This window comes from Bombyx mandarina, chromosome 26 (assembly GCF_030267445.1).
Source record: "Bombyx mandarina strain Sakado chromosome 26, ASM3026744v2".
NCBI lineage: Eukaryota > Metazoa > Arthropoda > Insecta > Lepidoptera > Bombycidae > Bombyx > Bombyx mandarina.
In genome coordinates this window covers 2134774-2160603 of record NC_143232.1, presented here as the reverse complement: position 1 = coordinate 2160603, position 25830 = coordinate 2134774, and the positions used below count along the sequence as shown (strand labels likewise).

Below are 25830 nucleotides of genomic sequence, written 5' to 3'. Positions count from 1 at the left end.
CCTCCTCTACCTTGCACTACATCACCTACATACCATCACTTTCCATACATCACCTAGTCACATGCATCTTCTCTCTACGCATCACAGGTCCATACCACGCTAACTGCTAAAATGTTAACACCCGACATGACCTATGCAAGTGTAGTGTTCGCTCACGCGGCCCGCATCAACTTGAAACCCCTTCAAGTCATTAAATCCCGTTTTTGCAGGATAGCCGTCGGAGCACCGTGGTTCCTAAGGAATATGGATCTCCATGATGACCTGGAGCTTGACTCAGTCAGTAAGTATTTACAATCGGCATCATTGAGCCACCTTGAGAAGGCAGCACGACATGAAAACCCTCTTGTCGTGGCCGCCGGTAATTACATAACCAATCCTGTGGACCGAATGGTAAACAGTCGACGTCGCCCTAAGCACATCATTACGGATCCTCCCGATCCATTAACGGTGCGAAGGCCTCGACGAATAAATTAACCCATAGACACACCCCACTGAGCTTCTCGCCGGATCTTCTCAGTGGGTCGCGTTTCGGATTCGGTGGTAGATTCTGTGAAGCACTGCTCTTGCTAGGGCCAGTGTTAGCAACACTCCGGTCTGAGCCCCGTGAGCTCACCTACACGTCAAGGAGACACTGAAATAGCCTCTCCAGGCTATCAGCATAGGTAGGGGGAAAAAAATTGTTAACAAAAACATTAAGTGGTATTTTATTACACCAGTAATTATTGTTTGTGATAGTTCTACAATTATTCGCTAGATGACGCTAAAAACAAAATTTCCATTAAAGTTTGATTTGTGCTTATGTTTTTTTTTTAATATTTCATGCTTAAAATTTATGGAGTGACTATGGTAGCCTAAAAAATTTAAAAATGCACTTTTAGAGCTTGAAAAGATATAATAGGTATATTAATTCGAATTAACAAATTCAAAGACCTGTGTGCTTAGTGCGAGCTTACTGGTGGTAGGACCTCTTGTGAGTCCGCACGGGGAGGTCCACCGCCCTGCTTATTTCTGCCGTTAAGCAGTAATGCGTTTCGGTTTGAAAGGTGGGGCAGCCGTTGTGACTATACTGAGACCTTAGAACTCATATCTCAAGGTGGGTGGCGGCATTATCGTTGTAGACGTCTATGGGCTCCGGTAACCACTTAACAACAGGTGCACTGTAAGTTCGTCCACCCATCGAAGCAATAAAAAAAAACGTAGGCAAACGTTCCAACTCCATACAAATTAGAGTTAACTTTTACGCTATCGAAAACGTTAAAAAACTCGCACTAAGCACACTGGCTTAAACCTATATAAAGTGAAGGAAAAGCGATGACACGTGATACGCAGTGAGAGCTGGACCTGCTCGTTCTTGATATCCCAAAAGTATTATAATCATCATTACAAAATTACATAATGACGGGGGCTACGTACGCACGACCCATTCATCTCGGACCTGTCGATATTTTTATTATTTGGAAATATACGGACCACTAAACGAACAAGCATGTTTGAACATTACCTTTGCCGATTCATTGTGGTCAAAATAAAAAGCCTCATATTTTATTATAGAGATTAGTATCGTCTTTGTTTAAATTTCGGTAGGTAGCGGCTTGGATGCGGTAGGCAGCGGCTTGGCTCTGCCCCTGGTATTGCTGAAGTCCATGGGCGACGGTAACCACTTACCATTAGGTGTAGGTATGCTCGTCTGTATACAAGGAAAAAAAAAACGTAATAATAATATAATACGTGTAAGGTTTGCCGAAAAACAACTATAATATAAAATTTATCATGTTAATGAGACTATTTTCAGATTAGCATATGGCAACACTGTGAGTGGGAGCAATGGCACTAGTGGAGACGAGACATAATAAAAAAGGCGGTAGTCGGCAAAATGGCAGAAAAAGCAGTGCATTCCATAGGTAATACACATAAATTACTTATAGATAAGCAACTCAAGCACTCAACAAAAATGTTTACGGGCATTGGCCACTAGATGGCTTCGCTTCGATTTGTTTCTCATTGCTCATGTAGATGGCAGTAACATATTACATATCCTATATTTTATTTATATTGAAGAATTTTGTAAGCATTTCAGAAACAACAAATGGATAAAATTTAATCAATTTGTCTATAACAAATAAAGCATTGAATATTTTTTTTTAAGTTTTCAGTAACTAATTGCCTTAACTTTAACAACACATAAGGGGCATTCGCTACAAGATGTCGCTAGTTTCCATACAGAAAAAAATATTTGTCTTATAATATTCTAGTTTCAGGGCCCTGGTGCATTCTGTAGTGAGCACTATCTAAAGATTGTACAAGTGGAGTTACAAATAAAACAAAACAGAATCAAATGAAGTATTGCAATCTGTGTATTTTTTTAACGAAATTCCTTGTGACATGTCATGTGATGTGTCATAATAAAAAATGTATACCCGAATAATTATTTTCTTTATACCTCGAATAGAACTTAAAATTAACATAATATAACTTCGTTCCTATCCGGTGTCCCACGACACCACACATTTTTTTTTATTACCTGGCTGTTGGAACCGAGGTCTAAATACGTGTATTCATAAACTATTTTAATTTTTGATAGTTATGTGGAATTCTGAAGTCGCTACTGAAAATTTATGACAGATATTCATATATACATAATATATTATAGTATAATACTAATTTTTTTTATTGCTTAGATGGGTGGACGAGCTCACAGCCCACCTGGTGTTAAGTGGTTACTGGAGCCCATGGACATCTACGACGTAAATGCGCCACCCACCTTGAGATATAAGTTCTAAGATCTCAGTATAGTTACAACGGCTGCCCCACCCTTCAAACCGAAACGCATTACTGCTTCACGGCAGAAATAAGCAGGGTGGTGGTACCTACCCGCGCGGACTCACAAGAGGTCCTACCACCAGTAAGATATTTGTTTAGCACGAACTTAAATTGTAAATATATATTTTTTCTTTCTTAATGACTCGTTGACGCAGTAGTTGCCGCTCCTGATTATTGGTCGTGTCTTCGATTCCCATAACGCGCAAACATTCTTGCGACAAATATATATTTTTTATTGCTTGAATAAAACGAGCTCACGGCCACCTGGTGTTAAGTGGTTACCGAAGCCCATAGACATCTACAACGTAAATACTGATACTCACCTTGAGATATGAGTTCTAAGGTCTCAGTATAGTTGGAACGGCTGACCCATCCTTCAAACCGAAACGCATTACTGCTTCACGGCAAAAATAGGCAGGGGGGAAATAGGATTTGTTCTTCGTCTTCGCGTTTAATACTTTCACTCACACTACAGGGAAATTTAGGCTAGTGTCAAATGACCGTGTGGAATTTGTACCTGATTATTTATTTTTTATTTCTTTGGCTGTGTTACGGTTAGTATTTATGAGACAATAGTATTGTTACTAGTGATAGGACGTATTGTAAGGCCTTAAATGTAAGTGCCCTACCGTTTCTAATTTAGCAGCGAAGTGATCAAGCATTTCGCGTACTTCAAATGTAATTAAAGACAATTCGTCTTCACGTCTAGTTGCGTGATACGATCATTGCAAGCCACTCTCTCTCTACACTCTACACCAGTGTTTCCTAACCTTTTTGGTGCTATGTTGTTTTGTAACGTTTCTAAAATTTGTATGCCCCCGTAACATAATTTTTAACTCTAAAAAATGTATTTGTTCCCTTAAGAACATCAATGACAGGTCTTAGGAAGAAATCACTATGAAATTGTTATCAGTACACAGTAAGTAATATAACAAATAATTAAAAGCAAATAATAAAAAAATAAAAAATATTAATAGTTTTAATACAGATTTTGTATAAAAATTTTGTGTGATTGTCCCCCTTAATTATCAAATTGCCCCCTTGTGAGGCGTGGTTCCAACGTTGGAAAGCACCGCTCTACACGGAACATATTATATACGGTGCAAACCACAGAGAGATCCTCCCACAAGATCACAATTAAACAGATTATTTATTTAACAAAAGCAACTGTTTTATACTACTTAGATACCTCGCCCTTGCGTCGTATTCCTCATTGCTGAGGGTCGTAACCACCCTTTTGTATCACCTTCGCGCGCACGATCTTTCTCCATCCATTCTTGTCTCTGGCGGTGTGGAGGGCGTTGTGAAACGTGGAATCAAGAGCGGTGCGGATCTGGTCGGACCAACGTATTGGACTGCGCCCCCGAGGTCTTTTCCCTTTAGCTTTAGCTAGAGCTACCCCTTTAGCTAGATACAATCAGGGATATTATCGACATTAATGCTTGCTTCCAAACAACCTTTTAAACAGAAAAGTTTGTGTTTTATAATGAACTAGCGACCCGCCCTCGATTCGCTTCGGAAACATTAAATTTTATTATTCATAGGCGAAGCCCGCCATGTTGCGCGCGGTACGACAATAACTGCGGGTGACGCCGCGGGGCGAAGCTAGTCTAAAAAAGTAGCCAAAGTTACTCCTCATATCATCAGCTACCTATTAGTGAAAGTCTCATCAAAATCAAATCGGTCCAGCCGTTCTAGAGATTAGCCGGAACAAACAGACAGACAGACATACAGACAAAAATTGTAAAAATGTTATTTTGGTGTATGTACCGTATATATATTCATATGCATGTAGTAAAAAGCGGTTATTTCAATACCACAAACAGACACTCTAATTTTATTTATATGTATAGATATACTCACTATGAGACTACCACAATAAGACATTAAGACAATGAACACGCTAAATACACAAGTTAATATACAAAAAAAACATTATCATAATAAAATGTTGTTATTTTTAGCCGATGTATATGGTAATTTATTTAAAATACGTAAATAAATACATTAATTATGTATCTGTCTGCACATACACAATGTGAGTATGTATGTATATAAAATATATATATATAGAAAACAATATATATAAAACAAATATAAATGTAAACAGACGTCATGCCAATGGAAAATTAATCATAAATTACTTGATGTTAACAAGTTTTGTTTAATTTAATGAATAAAATAAAATAGAATAAAAGGAAACATGTTTTTGTTGTCTTATTAGAATATACGGGTTGCTTGATGGAAATTAACCACGCAGATAAAGACTAATGCCACTGCACACTAAAACACTCTTCATACGCTAATTTTTCTAATGAAATACGTACATAGCAATGGTTCACGATTGACTTCCACGGTGAAGGAATAACATCGTGTAATAAAAATCAAATCCGCAAAATTATAATTTGCGTAATTACTACTGGTAGGACCTCTTGTGAGTCCGCACGGGTAGGTACCACCGTTCCGCTTATTTCTGCCGTGAAGCAGTAATGCCTTTCGGTTTGAAAGGTGGGGCAGCCGTTGTAACTAGCTATACTGAGACCTTAGAACTTATATCTCAAGGTGGGTGGCGCATTTACGTTGTAGATGTCTATGGGCTTCAGTAACACTTAACACCAGGTGGGCTGTGAGCTCGTTCACACTGTACTGTAATATATAATTATTATTGGCTGAGTATAGGCTGCTATACTACATGGCACTATAGTATAGCATAGTCTGAAAGCAGTTTTAAGAATTTTTACACTTCGCACGCGCTTAACATTCTTCGCGCCGCGCTCGACGTGAATATCACCCGTATATTTCAAGAGCAGGTGCCGGCGAGGACCCGGCCGTGACCACTTTCACGCGTACAACTTACAACTCGGACTCGGAGCGTTGTAACAATTTGTATATATATATATATATATATATATACGCACGCAATAGTTTTTTATTGGAACCGCGAGCGCGTAAAATATTTTCAACTTTATCCATAGTGTTTTTACGGTTTAATTTCGCGTTTTTATTAGTTGTCATTATATTATTTCTGATGTAACGAATGCTTTAGTTTTCGTGCTGACGAGCGAATTTTTTCGATTTTTTATAAATTTAACTAGCGACCCGCCCTCGCTTCGCTCCGGAAACATTAAATTTTATTATTGATAGCTGAGTCCCGCGATGTTACTCGCGGTTATTTTTCGTACCGCGGGTGACGCCGCGGGGCGAAGCTAGTCTAAAAAAAGTAGTCAAAGTTACTCCTTATATCATCAGCTATCTATCAGTGAAAGTCTCGTCAAAATCATTCCAGCCGTTCCAGGGATTAGCCGGAATAAACAAACAGACAGACAGACAGACAAAAATTGCAAAAAAAAAATTTTGGTATATGTACCGTATATATTTTATATTAATATGCATGTAGCAAAATGTGGTTATTTCAATATTACAAACAGACACTCCAATTTTATTTATACTGTATAGATAATACAATTGACGTCTAAATATATATATATATATTTTTTTTATTATTGAAGGATTACTGGTGGCCCTGAGGACCACGTCTAAATATGCTTACGCCTCTAGCCTCTTCTAAAGTATGCCATTTATTACTATTTTCATCCATCATCTATACAAAAAAAAAAAAAATAATAATAATAATCCAAACGCCGTAATTGCTTGAACGGAACTGGTGGTAGAATATTCTGTTTTGAAGGTTCCGGCAAATTGTGCACATAAGAATTAAGACTTCTCCACTGGATCCTGGATTTGGACTCAGCGCTAAACCAGTTACGATCTTTTTTTTATTGCTTAGATTGGTAGATACAGCCCACCTGGTGTTAAGTGGCTACTGGAGCCCATAGACAAATACAACGTGAATGCGTCACCCACCTTGAGATACAAGTTCTAAGGTCGTCCGTCGGACGGATTCCTTTTGTTTGTTTCTAAGTTTATTTTATACAAAAGTTTAGGTCTCTTATTTATCTCGACCGGGTAATGGTAAATGGAATCCCCAGCTTTAAAAAAAAAATTGGTCTTTTATTTATCGATTGAGGCACTAAGAAGTCTTTTTTTTTATTGCTTAGATGTGTGGACGAGCTCACAGCCCACCTGGTGTAAAGTGGTTACTGGAGCCCATAGACATCTACAACGTAAATGCACCACACACCTTGAGATATAGTTCTAAGGTCTCAGTATAGTCACAACGGCTACCCCAACCTTCAAACCGAAACGCATTACTGCTTCACGGCAGAAATAGGCGGGGCAGTGGTACTTACCCGTGCGGACTCACAAGTGGTCCTACCACCAGTAATTACGCAAATTATAATTTTGCGAGTTTGATTTTTACTACACGATGTTATTCCTTCACCGTGGAAGTCAATCGTGAACATTTGTTGAGTACGTATTTCATTAGAAAAATTGGTACCCGCCAGCGAGATTCGAACACCGTTGCATCGCTCGATACGAATGCACCGGACATCTTATCCTTTAGGCCACGATGACTTGTCTGCCGGGTCAGCTAGTAATAAAATAAAAATATATTATGCATTACGTACGTTCTACGTTCAGACACGGTAGTAGTGAACCTTCAGAAGTATCCAATTTCGATCTCTCTCAATGTAAGTCCTACAGATGTGTTTGTTTGTCTCTATCCAGTGCCGTTCTTTGAGTATCGTTCCTGTTTTATTAAATTCAAAACCAATACTAAGCTATAGATCCCCAAAAATATCATAGTTTCATTTATTTTATTTGAAAATGAAAAGTGATACAAACTTTTTTTTTTCTACATGTGCTGATAGCCTTGAGAGGCTATTTCAGCTTCGCCCTAACGTTTGTAGGTGAGCTCGCGGGGCTCAACCGGAGAGTTGCTAACACTGACCCTAGCAAGAGCAGGAAACGCGACCCACTGAGAAGATCCGGCGAGAAACTCAGTGGGCTGTGTCTATGGGTTAGTTCGCTCGTCGAGCCCTTCGTCGCAAGTGACGGGTTCGACGAGGACGGTGCCCGGTGCTTGTGGTGCCTAAAAGCACCGTTAATGGTTGTGATACAAACAAGAGTGGTTCGTGTTTTAATACAATTCAAATTTCCATCTCACGTAGCAAGAAGATCTGTGGCACATCAATAAAATCGTAAAAGATGTCAGACATATTATGATCTAAACCTTATACATCACAGAGTCATGCTTCTGTCAAGAAATTCCGAGGCCATGCTTATAGAGATAGTCATGGACGTCGGCTTGGTTTTTCCGTAACCTAATCGCGAGTGGCCAAAAGAAGTGTTCTAGCTACGTACGATTTGGGAGGGGCTCGACTTGGAAGGACTTGCTAGCACTAGCCCTAGCTAGAGCAGTGCTTCGGTTGAATGTACCACTAAATCAAAATCACGACCAACTGAGAAGATCCGACGTGAAACTCAGTCGGTTGTGCTTTTTTTTAAGGGATTTTATGACAACTGGTAACTAAGACCTTTAGGTCAAGACTTATTTTAACTTGAATGAAAACTTTTTTATATGAAAAATGATATTATGAAATGAATTGTTGATTATTATGAAACATGGCATGAATTGAAATGAAAACAAAATTAAATGAAATAAGATGAGATGATATGGGATGATATATAATCTCAGTTCAAACGTTCAGCGGCTTTGTTTCATTTTCCCACATTTGTGCACTTTCACAGATACTAAACAGCTAATAACCCACCGTTATTACACATTTAAACCTGAAGAAACACTTCTTCTTATCAGCCCATAGACGTCCACTGCTGGACATAGGTCTCCCCTAAGCCTCGCCACAAAGACCGGTCTTGCGCTATCTAAATCCAGCGGATCCTCGCGAACCTCAATAGATCGTCAATTCATCTTGAAGAAACATTAAATAGACAAAGTAAAACAAATCACACAACTTCGCTCCTCGCGTTTCCGCCAATAGTCAGGTTGTGTCTACGGGCTAGATTGCACGCTGTCGGGATCTCAGTTAAAAAGCCGCATTCGTATCGTCTGACCTCCGCTATAGAAACTCCACTATTCCGGAAGTCCTTAACACATCGCGCACTTATGGGTATTTTCTCTCACGTTTCCAGCATGCTCGCTGAATACGTACGACGTTAGATCATGTACCACTTTCAATTGTAACTATGGATCACTTTTTTATGGTAATTTACTTTGCAATATCGATTATGGATACTTTAGGTTTATCAACTAGTTAGTTTTATTGTTGCAAGATCTTTAAAAGACATGTCCTTCTTTAAAAGAGGCTTGTGGAGAGTATTAAGCGATAGGCAGCGGCTTGGCTCTGCCCCTGGCATTACTAAAGTCCATGGGCGACGGTAACCACTCACCATCAGGTGGGCCGTATGCTCGTCTACCTACAAGGGCAATAAAAAAAAAAAGTCTAATATTAGTCTATAGTTTGAAATTAAGAAAGTACATATCGTGGCGTAAAGGATGAAACGCGATTTGGTATCGAAGATTGCAATTGAATCGATGTTCGAATCACGCAGGCAGATACATATTTTTCTAATGAAGTACGTCCTGTTTTTTTTTTATTAATGTTACGTGCATCGAAACGCGTCCAGATTGGGACAAGTACAGCGCCGAATCGCAAATATATTTATTGGATAAATCCATACATATTAAAATGAATTGCTGTTCGTTAGTCTCGCTAAAACTCGAGAGCGGCTGGACCGATTTGGCTAATTTTGGTCTTGAATTATTTAAAGGTAAATAAATTTGAAAATGCTATGAATTGAATAAAAATAACAATTTTGTTTTTTCTTTGATGTGTCCCGTATCGGACGGATTCCTTTTCTTTATTTTATCTTTATTTTATACAAAAGTTTAGGTCTTTTATTTATCAATTGAGGCACTACGAAGTCTGCCGGGTCAGCTAGTATAATATAAAATATGATATTTACACGAATCCAGTCGAAGCACCCTCACAGAGAACCAGTACCTATAGTTATAATGCAGTGAATGACAAGTTCTATTTGGCCGTTGAGTTTCTCGCCGGATCTTCTCAGTGGGTCGCGATTCCGATCCGGTAGTAGATTTTCTGCCGTGAAGCAGTAATGTGTTTCGGTTTGAAGGGTGGGGTAGCTGATGTAACTATACTGAGACCTTAGAACTTATATCTCAAGGTGGGTGGCGCATTTACGTTGTGGGGGTCTATGGGCTCCAGTAACCACTTAACACCAGGTGGGCTGTGAGCTCGTCCACCCATCACTGCACTGGCTAGGGCTAGTGTTAGCAAATTCTCTCAGGTTGAGCCCGTGGCCTCAACTACCGGTCCGAGCATAGCTTACCTACTAGCGCATAGGTAGGAAAAAAAGAAACAGTTCGGTCGAAAGATACAATACAAATATATATCTAAGTGTAATTAATTAACAATTACTATATAACTTACATCATAAATACGCACGGACGCATTTAAATCGAATATTAAATGAAAGTTTTACAAGTGGAATCGATAAAATATTATCGATATAACATCGCGTGACTCTCAATTCGCAGCGCGTGTATTGTTCGGCTTCGATTCATGAAAATTTGGATGCGGCATTTTAATCTTTATTGTACAAATATAAGATATTTCCGTAAATCACTGTACCCGAAAAAGAATTAAAGTCAAGTAAACGAATGAAATTCACGTACTTGTGAGTCCGCACGGGTAGGTACCACCACCAAGCCTATTTCTGCCGTGAAGCAGTAATGTGTTTCGGCTTGAAGGGTGGGGCAGCCGTTGTAACTATACTTGAGGCCTTAGAACTTATATCTCAAGGCGGGTGGCGCATTTACGTTGTAGATGTCTATGGGCTCCAGTAACCACTTAACACCAGGTAGGCTGTGAGCTCGTGCACCCATCTAAGCACTAAAAAAAGATATGTAGCAATTAATGACGTACTTTATCCAATGTCTCAATATGGACGAAGGCCTTCACTAGAGAATCTGGGTACTCCAGACTTCTTCCTGGTAACTCGAGCAAAAATATTCCGCCCACACTTTGAGATATTCGAGGTCTCGAATATTGTCTGTATAGTGATAGAGAATATCGAATTCGCCGGAGATTGGTACAGCAGCTATATCTCTGTGCTCAGATAACCACTAAACACCCACCTACATACATACAAATATTAATTACAATTACAACTTCTCCAACACTCGTCACCGTCTAATAAACTTACCACATCCAAAAGAAAAGTTAATTTACAACGCAATTATTAAACTCAATAGTTCAAAACACACAATATTTATAGACATTTCTCACGTGCAATCCAATGTATCCGGTACATTATGAGATCGGTAACCGGATGCGTAATAATTTGAAGGCGTCTTCCTACCCTGACGAACAGAAATGGTTTTTTCTAATCAAGATTTTGAGCTGGAGTCTTTAATGGATATATATGGCAATCAATGCATCGTGTGGATGCTATCTCCATGATGATCTAGAGCTTGACTTAGTCAGTAAGTATATACAGTCGGCATCATTGCGCCACTTTGAAAAGGCGGCACGACACAAAAACCCTCTCATCGTGGCCGCCAGAAATTACATACCCGATCCTGTGGACCGAATCGTAAACAGTCGATGTCGCCCTAAGCACGTCATTACGGATCTTCCCGATCCATTAACGGTGCTTTTAGGTACCTCAAGCACCGGTTACGGCCCTTGCCGAATTCGTCGCTTTCGACGAAGGGCCCGAGTAAATTAACCCATAGACACAGCCCACTGAGCTTCTCGCCGGATCTTCTCAGTGGGTCGCGTTTCCGATCCGGTGGTAGAATCTGCGAAGCACTGCTCTTGCTAGCGCCAGTGTTAGCAACATTCCAGGCTTGAACCCCGTGAGCTCACCTACACGTTAGGATGAAGCTGAAATAACCTTTCAAGGCTATCAGCATAGGTAGGGAAAAAAAAGTGTGGATGAAGATAGCGATGTGGAGTATTTGGATCGCATCAATCGTATTTATCTCGGTGGATATCAATATATGTTATGTACGTCTGAACATCAAGTCACCGACCGTAATGAGATTGTGTTGGACCAAGAGGCTTTAGATTAATAACTTTTTTTATGATGAAAGTTTTCGAGATTGTCCTGTATATGGCATTGTCATTATACCATTCAACACAGTATAGAATTCGTGGTTATTTGAATTTGGACGGTTGACAGAAAAGTATCTGGCTGTCCCTCTGGGCGATCAGTTACGTCAAAAGCATGAGCTCTAATGAGGGCGGAACATTACCTTTATAATCATTTAACCATTAGCTCCCATGCTGGTATTGAACAAGATATTCTTAAACATGGGACTGTAGGTTCGAGAATAACCATATACCGATTGTTTTAAGTTATCGAATGCATTATATCCGATGTTAGTTTGCTCCATGCTCTTTTTACCGTCTTGTGCCACGCTGAAGAAAGGCAAGGTGAATGACACGACTCAGGAGTCCTCACGGCGTGCTCACATTGCGAGCGTTACTCAAAATACTTTCGTTGCAACCCGATATAAGATTCGGTATTAATATTTATATTATGAATTTCTAAATTGCGCAAGAAACGGATATGATTTTTGAATGTATAATTCGTTGGTTGCGCATTCATAATTCTGATTTTTTATTTGCGTAATACGCTCGCGCTCCTTTGGGATTTGGACCATTGTTGTCGATCAAAAATAAAACACAATAATTATTATGTCTGACAGAGATGTCTCTCTAGTACTTTTTTTTATTGCTCAGATGTGTCGAAGAGCTCATAGCCCTGCCTGCCAGCCTGGCGTTAAGTGGTTACTGGAGCCCATATACATCTACAGCGTAAATGCGCCACACACCTTGAGATATAAGTTCTAAGGTCTCAGTATAGTTACAACGGCTGCCCCGCCCTTCAAACCGAAACGTATTACTGCGTCACGGCAGAAATAGGCGGGGCGGTGGCACCTACCCGTGCGGACTCACAAGAGGTCCTACCACCAGTACTTTTCATACGCTGTTTTATAGCACATATAGACGGATCGGTACCTACCCGTGAAGACTCGTAAAACGCGTTACTACATACCAGTCAATGCGATACAAGTATGTGCAAAATTGAAATAGCAATGCTGAGTGACTTTATGACACCTACGGATAGATATGACGTTTCATTCTAAGCTACAGCTAAGCCGTCAAATGACGTCACAGCCACAAAAACAGCTGTAAACGACCATAGTTTGTACCATAGCGGTTTTAAGCAGAAGTTATTTTCCCTCTTGCCAATTGTTCTTATAATAACCGTGAACTTGAAGCCGCTACTGAAAAAGAAAGAGATATGATAGAGTTGACGATTAATAAATTAATTGATTTAGTTTCAAAAGCTCAAAAACCTCTATTTAAACGCTTCATTTTTACCTTGGCTACTCTGGTAATATTAGGGCGAAATAGTAAAGTTTCTGAATTATCATCGGTCCTTGATATGTGTGCAAATTTACAAGATAGTCGGGCCAGGCATCTGGAAGCCTAAAACCGGTCAGCCGGTTTTAATAAAGTTTATGATGACAGCTTTAAAAGGCGTGTTATCGTAGAATCAAAACGAGAATATCTCAAGAGCCTTATTCCATGAGGTCGAAGCTATGATCGTATTGAGTAGGGGAGATTTAAGCCCGCGCACAATTGATGTTACAAATCGACCATCATACAATTCGAACGGAAGACCGCATCGCAAATTATAAATATATTGTTTAACATGTATTCCAGCTATTGCTAACACTAGCCCTAGTAAGAGCAGTGCTTCGCTGAATCTACCACTGGATGGGAATCGCGATCCACTGAGACGATCCGGCGAGAAACTTAGTGGGCTGTGTCTGTGGGAAACACGACATAGCTTTAGCCATATCATCCATAACATCATTCCGGAACTTTATATTGCAATCCCAAAAACCAGCGGGACATAATGAAACGTACATAGGACACATTTGGTGATAGGACATCTTGTGAGTCCGCACGGGTAGGTACCATAATCCTACCTGTTTCTGCCGTGAAGCAGTAATGGTTTGAAGTGTGGAGCAGCCATTTTTACTATACTGAGACCTTAGAACCGAAATCTCAAGGTGGGTGGCGGCATTTGCGTTGTAGATGTCTATGGGCTCCGCTTACCATTTAACAGCCGTGAGCTTGTCCAACCAATAAAGCTATAAAAGAAAGACATACGTCAGGCATCCAATGCCGGCCCTACGAGCCGGAACTAATCTCGAAACATGCCGTAGGACATCTACGAAACTCAAAACCGTCAATTTTAAAACTCCATCATTGAGATTCAATGATGCTGATTTTGGTGTACTTGTGTGTAGTAAGCGCTCAAGTACGTAGCACTCAGAACGTTTTAGAATGGACATTTAAAAAAAGTAAAGTGCTGGTGAGCATCTTAACCAGATCAGAACAGCGAGTAGGTGAACGTCCGCGTGGTCTTCTATAGGCAATCTGACCAACTACCATCAGCTTCTCTAAGTTATCGGGCCTCTACGAGCGATGTGACTGAAGTACGTGAGAATATGATTTTATTAGGTAGGCTTACTTACTTGTAAAGGACTGGTTGAAAAAAAAACACGTGTGCAGTTCGCACGCGGTAAAAGAGGAATATTCAAAAGAACTCTATCTCGTTCTCTCGTTGCATCCTATAGCGCTTCAAAGGTTTCAGTTAATTTTAAATCACAACATTGCAAAATTGATTTTATTGTTTTTTGATTAATTATATTATATGTCTACAAACTCCACTGTATACACCAGGTGTATGTGAGAGAGATAGAGAGAGAATACACTTTATTGCACACCAAAACACAATTAATATTAAAAAAATATTAAAAAAATAGCAGATTAATTTGTACAATAGGCGGTCTTATCGCTAAAAGCGATCTCTTCCAGACAACCGTTTAATTTACAGAAATTCTAGAAAATATAAAAATATAGCAGGTAGGTATGTTGCGGCTATGCAGTATGAGCTGTGAGCTGATGAAGTTGCACGATCAGGAATAAAACAAAATTGATATATGGGTGATGGTATGTTAATAACAATTAATTAATTATTATGGCGGGACATCACAAGGAGTAAAATCATGTCGAATTATAATGGTCACGACCCTCAGCAGTGAGGAAACGACGCGAGGAGGAGGAGGAGGTATGTTAAAGGCAACCTTAAATGGACCAAGTCGCGACCAAGAGCAATTACAATTACAAATATGCAATTTAAAATATGTAATGTACGATTTTTTTAGAAGTTTACTTAATAATAATGGAAAACAGCCCATTTGAATATTTTTCAGAATAAACAAGTATGCGACATAGATAACCTCGACTGTAAACGTATCCCACGTTATTTTTAAACTCAGATCCTCAGTAAATATTAGATCTAAATAAAAGAGAGAGAGAGAAAGAGATAGATAGATAGATAGTATTCTTTATTGCACACCAAAACACAATTTACATTTAAAAAGGACCCAACGGACAGACAATTACAATTGGCAGATTTTTCGCTAAAAACAATATCTTCCCAACAACCGTTCTTATCTAAATAATTATGTTTGATATAAATCAATTTAAAACTCTATTTGCGCTGCGCTTAGCAGTTCATATACATTATCCTTTTTTCTACATTTACTTGTATATAAAATTCATTTCAGAATTTCTTATAGAGGATAATTTCACATAGTCCGACACATGAAAAAAAATAATCATTACATTTTATTATTTGCCGCCTTTACGCTTTTATAAGGACTACGCACTCAACCACATTCAAGACACACTCGAGCTGACCTAGTGGGGGGCGATTCATATAACAGCAACGTGTTACACTCACAATTACATTCAGTTTTCACCACGGAGCCAGGACGGTTCCAAGGAAAACGAAATTGTAGTCAGAACCATGAAGCTCCTGGTGGTGTTAGCAGTATGCGCTGTGGCCGCAGCGAATAGTGACGAAGACGTCTTCCGATCAGTGATGGGAGTGCTGAAGACTTGCTCCGATGACAACGTCGCATTGTGTCTAAAGGTTTGATTTTATTACACATTAATTTTCAATTATCACTTTCAAATCGCAAACAATTAAAATTTGGTAGGCAGCGGCTTGGCTCTGCCCCTGGCATTGCTGATGTCCACGGGCGACGGTAACCACTCACCATCAGGTGGACCGTGTGCTCGTCTGCATACAAGGGCAACAAAAAAAAAAAAAGAATTTTGAATTTTTTTCCAATATTTCCATTTAGTTAATTCAAAATTTAACATATCATTTTGAATTACATAATATCAACCATAAAAGCTGTAAGATAACTTAAATTATCATATTCATAGCATAAGTTATGTAACTGTATAAATTATCATTGATTAAAAAGTTACTATAGTTTGAACTTCGAAATTAACTTTGAGATTAAGTTTTCGAACTCTAAATCTTTATTTTGATTGTGTATATTATGCAAGCTCATTAAGTATGTTATATTAGGAATGCTTTTTTTAAATTAAATAAATATTAAATCGAATAAATTGTAATGTGACCGAACATAAGACTGGACTGTATTAGTTTTCTTCTACAAATGTATTTCGTATTTGTAACATATCGAGTTTCCTGCATGACATTTGAAAAAATGTCCGCAACCGCATATTTTCACCGAAGTACCCAGTCAAGCCTATGCTGGATGTGCCAGGGGTGTATTTCAGTCTTAAATTCACCTGTCCTTAGTAGTTTCAACTCCTTGAGTGTTCAATAAGATACCAAGCGGATCCGAAAGAAGCTTTATCAAGTAAATTTTTATCCACAGGAAAAAGCTTTGCGATACGTGGAAAATGTCTCGAATTCTCGAGAACTCAACTTAATCGATGGCGTCAGTCTGATCGGTCAAGGCTCCCCTAGATCAGCTAGGTCCTTCGAGCCTTTACCCGACGAGCCTAGAGCCAGGGAGAATCAAGTAGACCTCAGACTTTTGGATGGAGTTGCCGATTTCTTGGAGAGCTTTGTCATTCAGCTACGTCTGCCAAAGGGTGCCATTGAATCAGCGAAGCGATCCTTGGAAGAAGGTAAGATCATATTTTAGATATTTAGTCCAGTTAACTATTAAATTATTTCGCTCAAGTCTTTATGGGTCAGTTCAGTATTTGCGACGCTGGGAGTGTATCTGCCCGTCATTTCCATGCTCTCGCATGCGTTTCGTGACAGTGTTGTAACTATCTATATTCGAAGCATTATAGCATCTTCTTATTATTCGGAGGCCTGTTCGTTCAGTCTTTGTCGACTGGCTGATGTCAGTCTTACCTCAGTTCCATTGCAGTACACTTTATAATATTGTCCTTGTTTAATTAAAAAAAAACACATCTTCCAGAACAACGTGTTATAATTTTTTAATTCAGTTACTTTTCTGATACAGAATTTCTAACAGAATTAACATATTCCAAGAAACACATAAAAAGTATCCAAGCTTACCATAAAAATATGCCCTTCAGTCTATATTAACAAAACGAAGAAATGAACTCAAGGATCTAATATTTTAAAATTTAAAACCTAAGTCAAAATACATACGTCTAGTGAAAAGCAATTACAAAATCTTAATTGCAATTAAGACATAATATACAGGTTTGAAAACGTGATAATGCGAATAATTCTCGGGTTACGTGAGCTTTTATACATTTCACTGTTTCCCATTTATTACGCTTATATAGTTTCAATCATAACATAGTTTTAATTAATACAACAAAAAAAAGACGAAATCACCAAATTTGAAGTATATTTTGAGTCAAATCGTGTAGGTATCTCCATTTTACCGGGAAGCAGTTGTGTATTCCATTTCCAAAGATGGTGTAGCCAATACAATAGTAGAACAACATTCGCGCTGTAGTCCCATGAACTCCGACTACCTCCTAACGGCAAGCGGAGAGCCCCATCAAACTCGTTCAAAGTTGAAGACGAAAACCAAAAGCTGCTGTTTAATCATTAATAGATTTTACTTTTGATCGTTACAATATAGCTTAACGGACAGAACGTGGAAACTCAAAGTTGGGGAAAATGTATCATCAAGATAGCTCTTTTTTATGCTAAATATCAAAAATATATATAATTTTACTGTTGCTCATTGACGGAATAGGTCAAGCTAATCTGATGATAAACCAATATCGGGATTCAAGGGACAGCGCAATGTGCGTTACTCATCTCGAGATATGAGGAATTCCAGCCTGAACCCGTGCTCACCAAGCCCTTGATTTGGTGAAACTGGAAAGTCATAAAGGCCACCAGTAATCCTTCCTTCATAAAAAATAACAAGAGAAATTGTTCTATCGGTTTCAAAGACTTCGGTATAGTAACATCACCCTAAACAAGTATACTCCGGGCGTCTTAACTCAATGCTTTAATTTACATATTTTGTTCCTAAAACTAGAATACTTCAACAATTTACATATCGCCAATCGGTGTGTACTTTCCAGAAGTCGCAGGTTTTAAATAATGGAATAACAACTTTATCTAATCTGTACATAAACTTGCTACATCTAATACTAGTCAGATCGTATGCGCGTCTAAATGTAGCTACAAAAAAAAACCTACGGCCAACTTTCCCGTAACGTACAAGCACCTTTATACCTTGGGAACCTACGTTGGACGAGACCCGAAATTAACGTCTCGTTATTTAAAATGATTGTGACGAGCACTTATCGTAATTAAAGAGTGAAAGTAGGTACGTAGTATCCCATTCGGTTCGTATAATTTCGTGTAAACGCCACCACGCATTGCGTCTATACACGTCCATACATGTGCACTCGGCACACATAATCCGAAATTGATATTGGATATTAAATAAAGTTAAACTTTCACGATAACGACTGAACGAGAGATATCGTAAGGAAAACTCAGATGAACACTTTTTTATGAATTAAAGAGTTACCCTGGTTGTGACTGGCAAATTTCGGTTGGTGTGTCAGTAAAGTTCCTTAAATAGTTGACGAGGATACCAAACTTAAATAGGCAACGTTCTAAGATATCGACAAAAATAGATACATTCACCGCCATCTCACCTATTTCTACCGCAAACCGGTTTTGCGTTCTGGAACATTCTAGATTACAATTGGAATCTTCGACGGTGGCATTCATATCATTGTGTGTATGAGCCGATATCCCATTAGCACCAGGTGTATCAATCAACATCTCACTCACTTCGATTATTATAATTCTTATAGAAAAATAATCTACAGGAGGGAACCACAAGAAAGCGTTTAATATACTAGGGGTAAAATTGTCTTGGATCGAGAGACGAACTCAATCAGAAGACGAAGTAAATTAGATTTTGACTTATTTTCTTTTTATCTACATAATTGCTAGTAGTCTAAGGGGATATTTTAGCTACGAACGATTCGGTAGGTGAGCTCACGGGGTTCTATCTTGGAGGACTTGCTAACACTAGCCCTAATAAGAGCAATGCTTCTGCATTGAGAAAATCCGGTGAGACTTCCTTTCTAGCAAACCTAAATAACATTTGAGATAACGTTTAGACTCGTATCCGTATTAAAAATAAAATAAATAAATCTACCATTTGAGTACAAGATTTAACACAACGCCAAGCTATACGATTTAGCCGCCAGTAAAACTAAATTGATAAAACATTAATCATTTGGTTATTAATTCAATCAAGAGCTGTACGATTGTGCTCTGAGATCTGTTAATTCGTTGCAGTAATTAATTTGATTTGCATGCGAACATAACTATATTTGTATAAGAATTCGATGTTCCATTTACATTAGTATTTTCTTACCATAACAATTATGTCTTTAGACATCCACTCACTGAAAAGCACAGTGATGCTATTTCAAAGGGGAAACTACACGGATTTTCTCCCGCATTAGGACGAGAAATATCACACCCCCGATCACCCTCTTCGGCCAATCCTGGGCCAGGAAGGTCAAACACTTAGGAGTCACCCTGGATGCGTCCATGATATTCCTCACATAATTTCATTGATCTTAGCGGTAGCGTGACACCATCTCGAGACATGAGATCTAAGTCTCCATAGTGCTGTACTGGCGGAACCCCACCATTATCAATTACGCCAATATATGTGTGCATATACTTCTTCATGTTCAATACATATTATTAGATGCATTTCTTCTATTACATAGCATAAGTCGACCTGCGAATTGTCGAATTACATACATCAGGGGACCTATTAAGTCACGCAAACTTGAGATAATCTTAGGGATTCTTAAGACCTGATTTAGGATTGACACAAAAAAAGACCGGTGAAAAGAAATAAGTGATTAAAAATTACCGGTGACTGATATACATAGATACTTATATATGTTTGCTTATATAGATATCCGGGCATAGCAGTTGATTGATAGGACCAAAAAATACAATTATCTGGAAATAGCTAATTATAGCTCGCTTTTCTTAGAAAACTCCCACAGACACAGTCCACTGAGTTTCTCGCCGGATCTTCTCAGTGGGTCGCGTTCCCGATCCGGTGGTAGATTCTGTGAAGCACGGCTCTTGCTAGGGCAAGTGTTAGTAACGTCCTCAGGCTAGAGCTCACTAACTTGCTCAGTTACGCTAGCATAGCCTCTAAAGACTTAGCTTAGGTAGGAAAAAAAAGTGTTTTGTCATATCTTTCCGTCTTTATTAAGGATTTTCTCTCGATGCTAACATTGTTCATCGTATTTCCAAAGTTCAGCTTGGCGAAGTGCTGCTTTGATTAGTATATCTACACGCCACGCCACTTTGTCAGCCCAATGAACTTAACTCCCGCCTCCAATTGTTCTGAAGTCAAATCATTAAAAAACAGTAAATGTGCAACCTCTTATTGTTACCGACTCACTCTTAGAACTTTTAATACTATACCAATGTTTGTTCAATTGGTGAATGTTTTACAAAAACATACCTACAACAGAATTAAATGTTCTTACAATACATGTGCACATAGAAAAATTAAATAGAAGATGCCATGAATCAATTTGTTTGTGTACATATTTATTTATCATTATTCAAAAGCAGCAGTTATAAAGAGAGCGTGTGGAAAAGAACAAAGCCAATTTATTTAAACACGTGTAAGCAATATACAAATTGTTTTTTTTTCATTTTTTATCAAGCATTACACTCACACTTATAGAGAACTAGCGACCCGCCCTCGCTTCGCTTCGGAAACATTAAAACACACATGAAACCAAAAAAAATAAATAAAAAAAGTAGCCTATGTTCATCAGGGACAATGTCGGCATCTAATGGAAAAATAATTTTTCAAATCGGTCCAGTAGTTTCGGAGCCTATTCGAAACAAACAAACAAACAAATCTTTCCTCTTTATAATATTAGTATAGATATAGATATAGAGAAGGAGTGCATCAAGGAGTGAATGTTAATTTTTTTTTTTAATTATGCATTAATAATACATTCAATCATTTAAAAAAATGTATTACACACACTACCATGTATTTGACACACGCACGCATTCATACTATTTGATTATTGTCAAACTTTTCATATTGCTTATTGTGGTCAAATCGAGAATAGATTAAATATTTTTTTCTTTATTAATATTTTGCATAAAGTGTAGTCTTGGCGAAATCTGTGGTTATATAATTTCACAATAGGATCATAATGATGTTCAAACTTATAATTTCAATTAGTTATAGTCGAAATTCGACTGTCGGGGGACCACTAGTATTATTAAATATACTGTGGGAAAACTTCGCTAGCAATGATAAAAGTAAAAATGAGCTTCACATTAAACTGCTTCGTCATTTAAAATGTTTTCGAATCTCATTCCCAAAAGCCGGTTTTAATGTTTTATATAAAAAAAAAATAGAAAGTTTTATTCCGACATATGTATTTAAAGACGCGTTGTGATTCGGTTACGTAATTGCTTACATAAAAATAATGAGAGAAATTGATACTTGTTCTCGATGTTGTAACTAATTACAAGAACAATTAATTACATTGCGGGTCGAAATTATGGCCGCCGAAAACATATAGGTATACGAAAAGCATTACGATAATCTGTTACTGTTGTCTATACCCAATAATCAGGAATCCTCAGGTTTAAGCGTTTTAAAAAATAGTTGAAATATTGTGTTTTAACACGTTGACTGCCATGTAGTTCACCGGTGCCCTACGCGGCGCACTGAAGTAACTATGTCGATTTCTCTCTTTGTTCTTCTTACTAAGGCGTCCGAATATCTAGTAGAATCTGGGGAAGGCGAATCCGAACGATACCGACAATGAATCTATTTCTAACATACCTAAAAGACTAAAGCATACATTAACAAACAAAAGAAGGTGAGGTTAGGCAATCCAGGCGCTTAGTAACAGAAATCGACATAATTACTTCAGTGCGCCGCGTAGGTCACCGGTGAACTACATGGTAGTGAATGTGTTAATATAACGCTGTCAATTCAATTAAAACATTAATTACTAGCGGCCCGCTCCGGCTCCGCTCGGGTCTTTAAATTTCAACGATATTTGACGTTGTTTTATTTTTTTTAAATAAAAGAACACTTATTACGGCATAACTATAATAGTTAGACATATGCTGTCGCAACGTTTTTTGTAAATAATGATGTGTTCTACAAAGTCGTAGTGCATTATTTTATTCTATGATCAATAGTTTTCGCAGAGCATGCGATGTAAAGAATATGTTAGGTAATTTTTTTTACACTTTGGGTTACATTATTGGAGTTTTAGTAATGATCCCTAATTTTTTTCAAAAAAGATTGTAGCCTATGTCACTTGGGAATAGTGTAGCTTCCAAACAGTGAAAGAATTTTTCAAATCGGCTCTGTAGTTTCGGAGCCTATTCAGTACAAACAAACAAATCTTTCCTCGTTGTAATATTAGTATAGATTATTGGATGAGGCGTACGGAGAGAGAAAAGTTCGGCTCTAAATGCGGCACATTCTTACCTGCCTGCCTGGAATAACTTCTGTCTCCTACAGGCGAATCCAAGCACCTGTCATTTTAACGAGTTTGGATTTCATGACTGGTAGTGCAAAACGATATCAGTTAGTGAACGATCCAATGTTCCTTTTAGATCATTAACCACGTCCCTACCAAGTTTGTTTTACATCAAGAGCTGTGCAAAAAAGATTTCTTCTTATTGTGAAAAATCTTTTATTCTTTCTTTTGGGAACACTTCTAATACACCCTGTATATGAATCAACTGATGCCTAAACTTAGAGACAACGTTTTCTCTCCGCTGCTCCAAGTGCGGTAAGATATGTGACCGGTACGGGTATTGCTGACCCGCGCAGATGCCACACTCCCACGCGTTCTGATTATAAGAATGAGACAACCGTCATGCAATTGAAATTTCGGGCTTATGTCATTATTTAACGGATTATAAGCTTTCAATATTGTATTGCACGATCACGAAATTTTAGATCCCCCCGATCCACTAACGTTGATTTTAGGTACCCCAAGCACCGGTCATCGTTCTCGTCGAACCCGTCGCTTGCGACAAAGGGCTCGTCAAGTAAATTAACCCACAAACACAGCCCACTGAGCTTCTCGCCGGACCTCCTCAGTGGGTCGTGTTTCCGAACGGTGGTAGATTCTGCGAAGCACTGCTCTTGCTAGGGCTAGTGTTAGAAACCTCACCAGATTAGAGCTACTTAATAGTTAGGTTAATAGTTGGTTAGGTTAATAGGCTTAATAGTTTAATATAATCGAGTGGTCGTAGCGAGGAATACGCGCAGTATTGTGTTATAAATGGGTAATTCGGTGCAATTTCGGTGTGGTATTATTATAGGACGGAGAGCACTTAGGTATTCAGTTGCACGGCACGCCAGGTCCCGTGGCAGGCTCGGCCGTTTTCTCCAGCCCAATAACGTTTAAGTGAAGCGACCAGTTTTTGCAAGGTCTCACAGCATGTTCCACAGTAAAAGTGGTTCTAGGAAAATGCTACGCGACGAGCTTTCGAAATACCTGCACTTTCTATAAACGCTTAGAATCACAATTCGATTTTAAGTAAGCTCAAGCGCATTTTAATTGTGTGGTCGATACACGGCGTGACTGTTAATGTCAATGGTAAAAGCCTATTGTCTTTTCCAAAACCCTGTTTGAACTTTAACGGCAAATGATTGAAAGATTGAATAGCATTCCGACTGGAAGAGTATTATTGTAATAAGGATTTTATTTTTAGCCAATTAAGGTCCCGTTTTTCGATTTTAGCAGAGTCTGGGGGGGAGTGAGCGATACTTATCATGCTTTTCTAATTACGCTGTCACTGCATGCGTCTAAGTATTGCGTATTTCAGAGGTTAGATGATATCTAAATACTAGAGAAAGCCTAGTAAGAACAAGAATGGAAGTCATAACAACGTCTGTAGGTTTTTATTTATCAATGCTATTACAAAATACATGCGAGCTGGTTCAAATGTCAAATATTTACGAAGACCCTTAAATAGTTACAATAGGATATCATGTTCCAAGCAGTTTAAAATCATCATCATAATGGCATTATTTTAAAATATCTTTCCTTCCAGGTCGCGGTAAGAAGAAGAAGTTGAAGCAACTCCTGCCCATACTGGCACTCCTCCAACTGAAGATCCAGTCCCTCATCCCCGTCTTCCTCGGAATCATTGCCTTTGCCGCCGTCAAGGGTCTTATGTTAGCTAAAGCAGCGCTCTTGGCTTCCGGTTTAATACTCCTCAAGAAACTGCTTTCCAAAAACGACCATCACGAGAGCTATGAGGTCGTGGCGCATCCCCACCATGAAGAGCACTTCAGCCACAGTAGCGGTGGCGGTGGAGGCGGTCACGGAGGCTGGGGAAGGTCTGCCCCAGATGCCCAGAACATGGCCTACAATGCCTACTTGCACTAAAACCTAACAGCTGTCTCGCTCACACATATGAAGCTTCAACTGTGTGAGCAGGACACTGTTTTTTGGAGCGTCGTATTTACCTCATGTCGGAAAAAATAATTTATTTAATTTATTTAAATTATTTATTATAATTAAGTGAAAGTTTAGCGTTTCTCTTTGGTTTGTTTCGAAGCGTCGCCCGCACTGCTACGTATAGTACTTTAAATTCTACATTGTACCTGTTTTGTTATTATCATTAATATAATCTATGTAGACAATCCATTACATTAGTATTCATATAAAAAATATTTTTTTTATGTATTCAATTTCATTTATATAAAAAATCTTTTGTAAATAATCTTTCGTATATTTTTATTTATGTATCAAGTTATTTTTGATCCTTCGATGTGTATATAAAATATCTATTTATTTATTAATGTATAATTTGAGTGGCGATGTTCTTTCTTCCTGTATAAAAATCTTTATCTTTCTCGTTTTATTTATTGAAAAATCCAAATAAATCTTGTTTATAAAATTTGTTTTTGTTATTTTCTAATCTATCCAAAACTGCAATACTTTTAACAGGAGTTATACTTCGGCTAACGAGGAAAATCAACTAAGACATGCAATAGCCCCAATAGGAATCACTTTTGCAATGGGAATTGACCTTTTTTTTCTTAAAAAAATTATAATTTGCGTAATTACTGGTGGTAGGACGTCTTGTGAGTCCGCACGAGTAGGTATACCCTGCCTATTACTACCGTGAAACAGTAATGCGTTTCGGTTTGAAGGGTGGGGCAGCCGTTGTAACTATACTTGAGACCTTAGAACTTATATCTCAAGGTGGGTGGCGCGTTTACGTAGTAGATGTCTATGGGCTCCAGTAACCACTTAACACCAGGTAGGCTGTGAGCTCATTCACCCATCTAAGCAATAAAAAATAAAATAAATAAATCATTGTGTTTAAAAGATCTCAAACACGCGACTTTTTTAAAATTCTTCGTTAAAATACTAATCACGTATTGTTGTTAGTCAGGAGAGCCGTTATTTAAGTTTGACCTCACGCCTCAGGTTGAGTGGTGGTATTAACGTTGTTGATGTCCATGGGCTCCGGTGACCTATCTGGAGGTGGGCCGTGAGCTCGTTCACACAGATGTGTGATACACAGGGTGGGGTAGCTGTTGTGAATAAACTGAGACCTTAAAAAAAGTGTGTACAGTCAGAAGAGCCTAGATGTTGTAAAAGCTCAAACGTTACTATCGAAAGG

General features: G+C 38.5%; 1 protein-coding gene across 1 annotated transcript; it reads left to right on the top strand.

Annotated features, from left to right (window-relative positions):
• The first annotated feature begins 15599 nt into the window (after positions 1-15599).
• Positions 15600-25098, top strand: LOC114253070 (uncharacterized). Its single transcript, XM_028187829.2, has 3 exons — positions 15600-15792; positions 16556-16811; positions 24247-25098. The coding sequence occupies exons 1-3, from the start codon at positions 15667-15669 to the stop codon at positions 24582-24584; spliced, it is 720 nt and encodes a 239-aa protein (XP_028043630.2). The 5' UTR covers positions 15600-15666; the 3' UTR covers positions 24585-25098.
• The last annotated feature ends 732 nt before the right edge of the window (positions 25099-25830 follow it).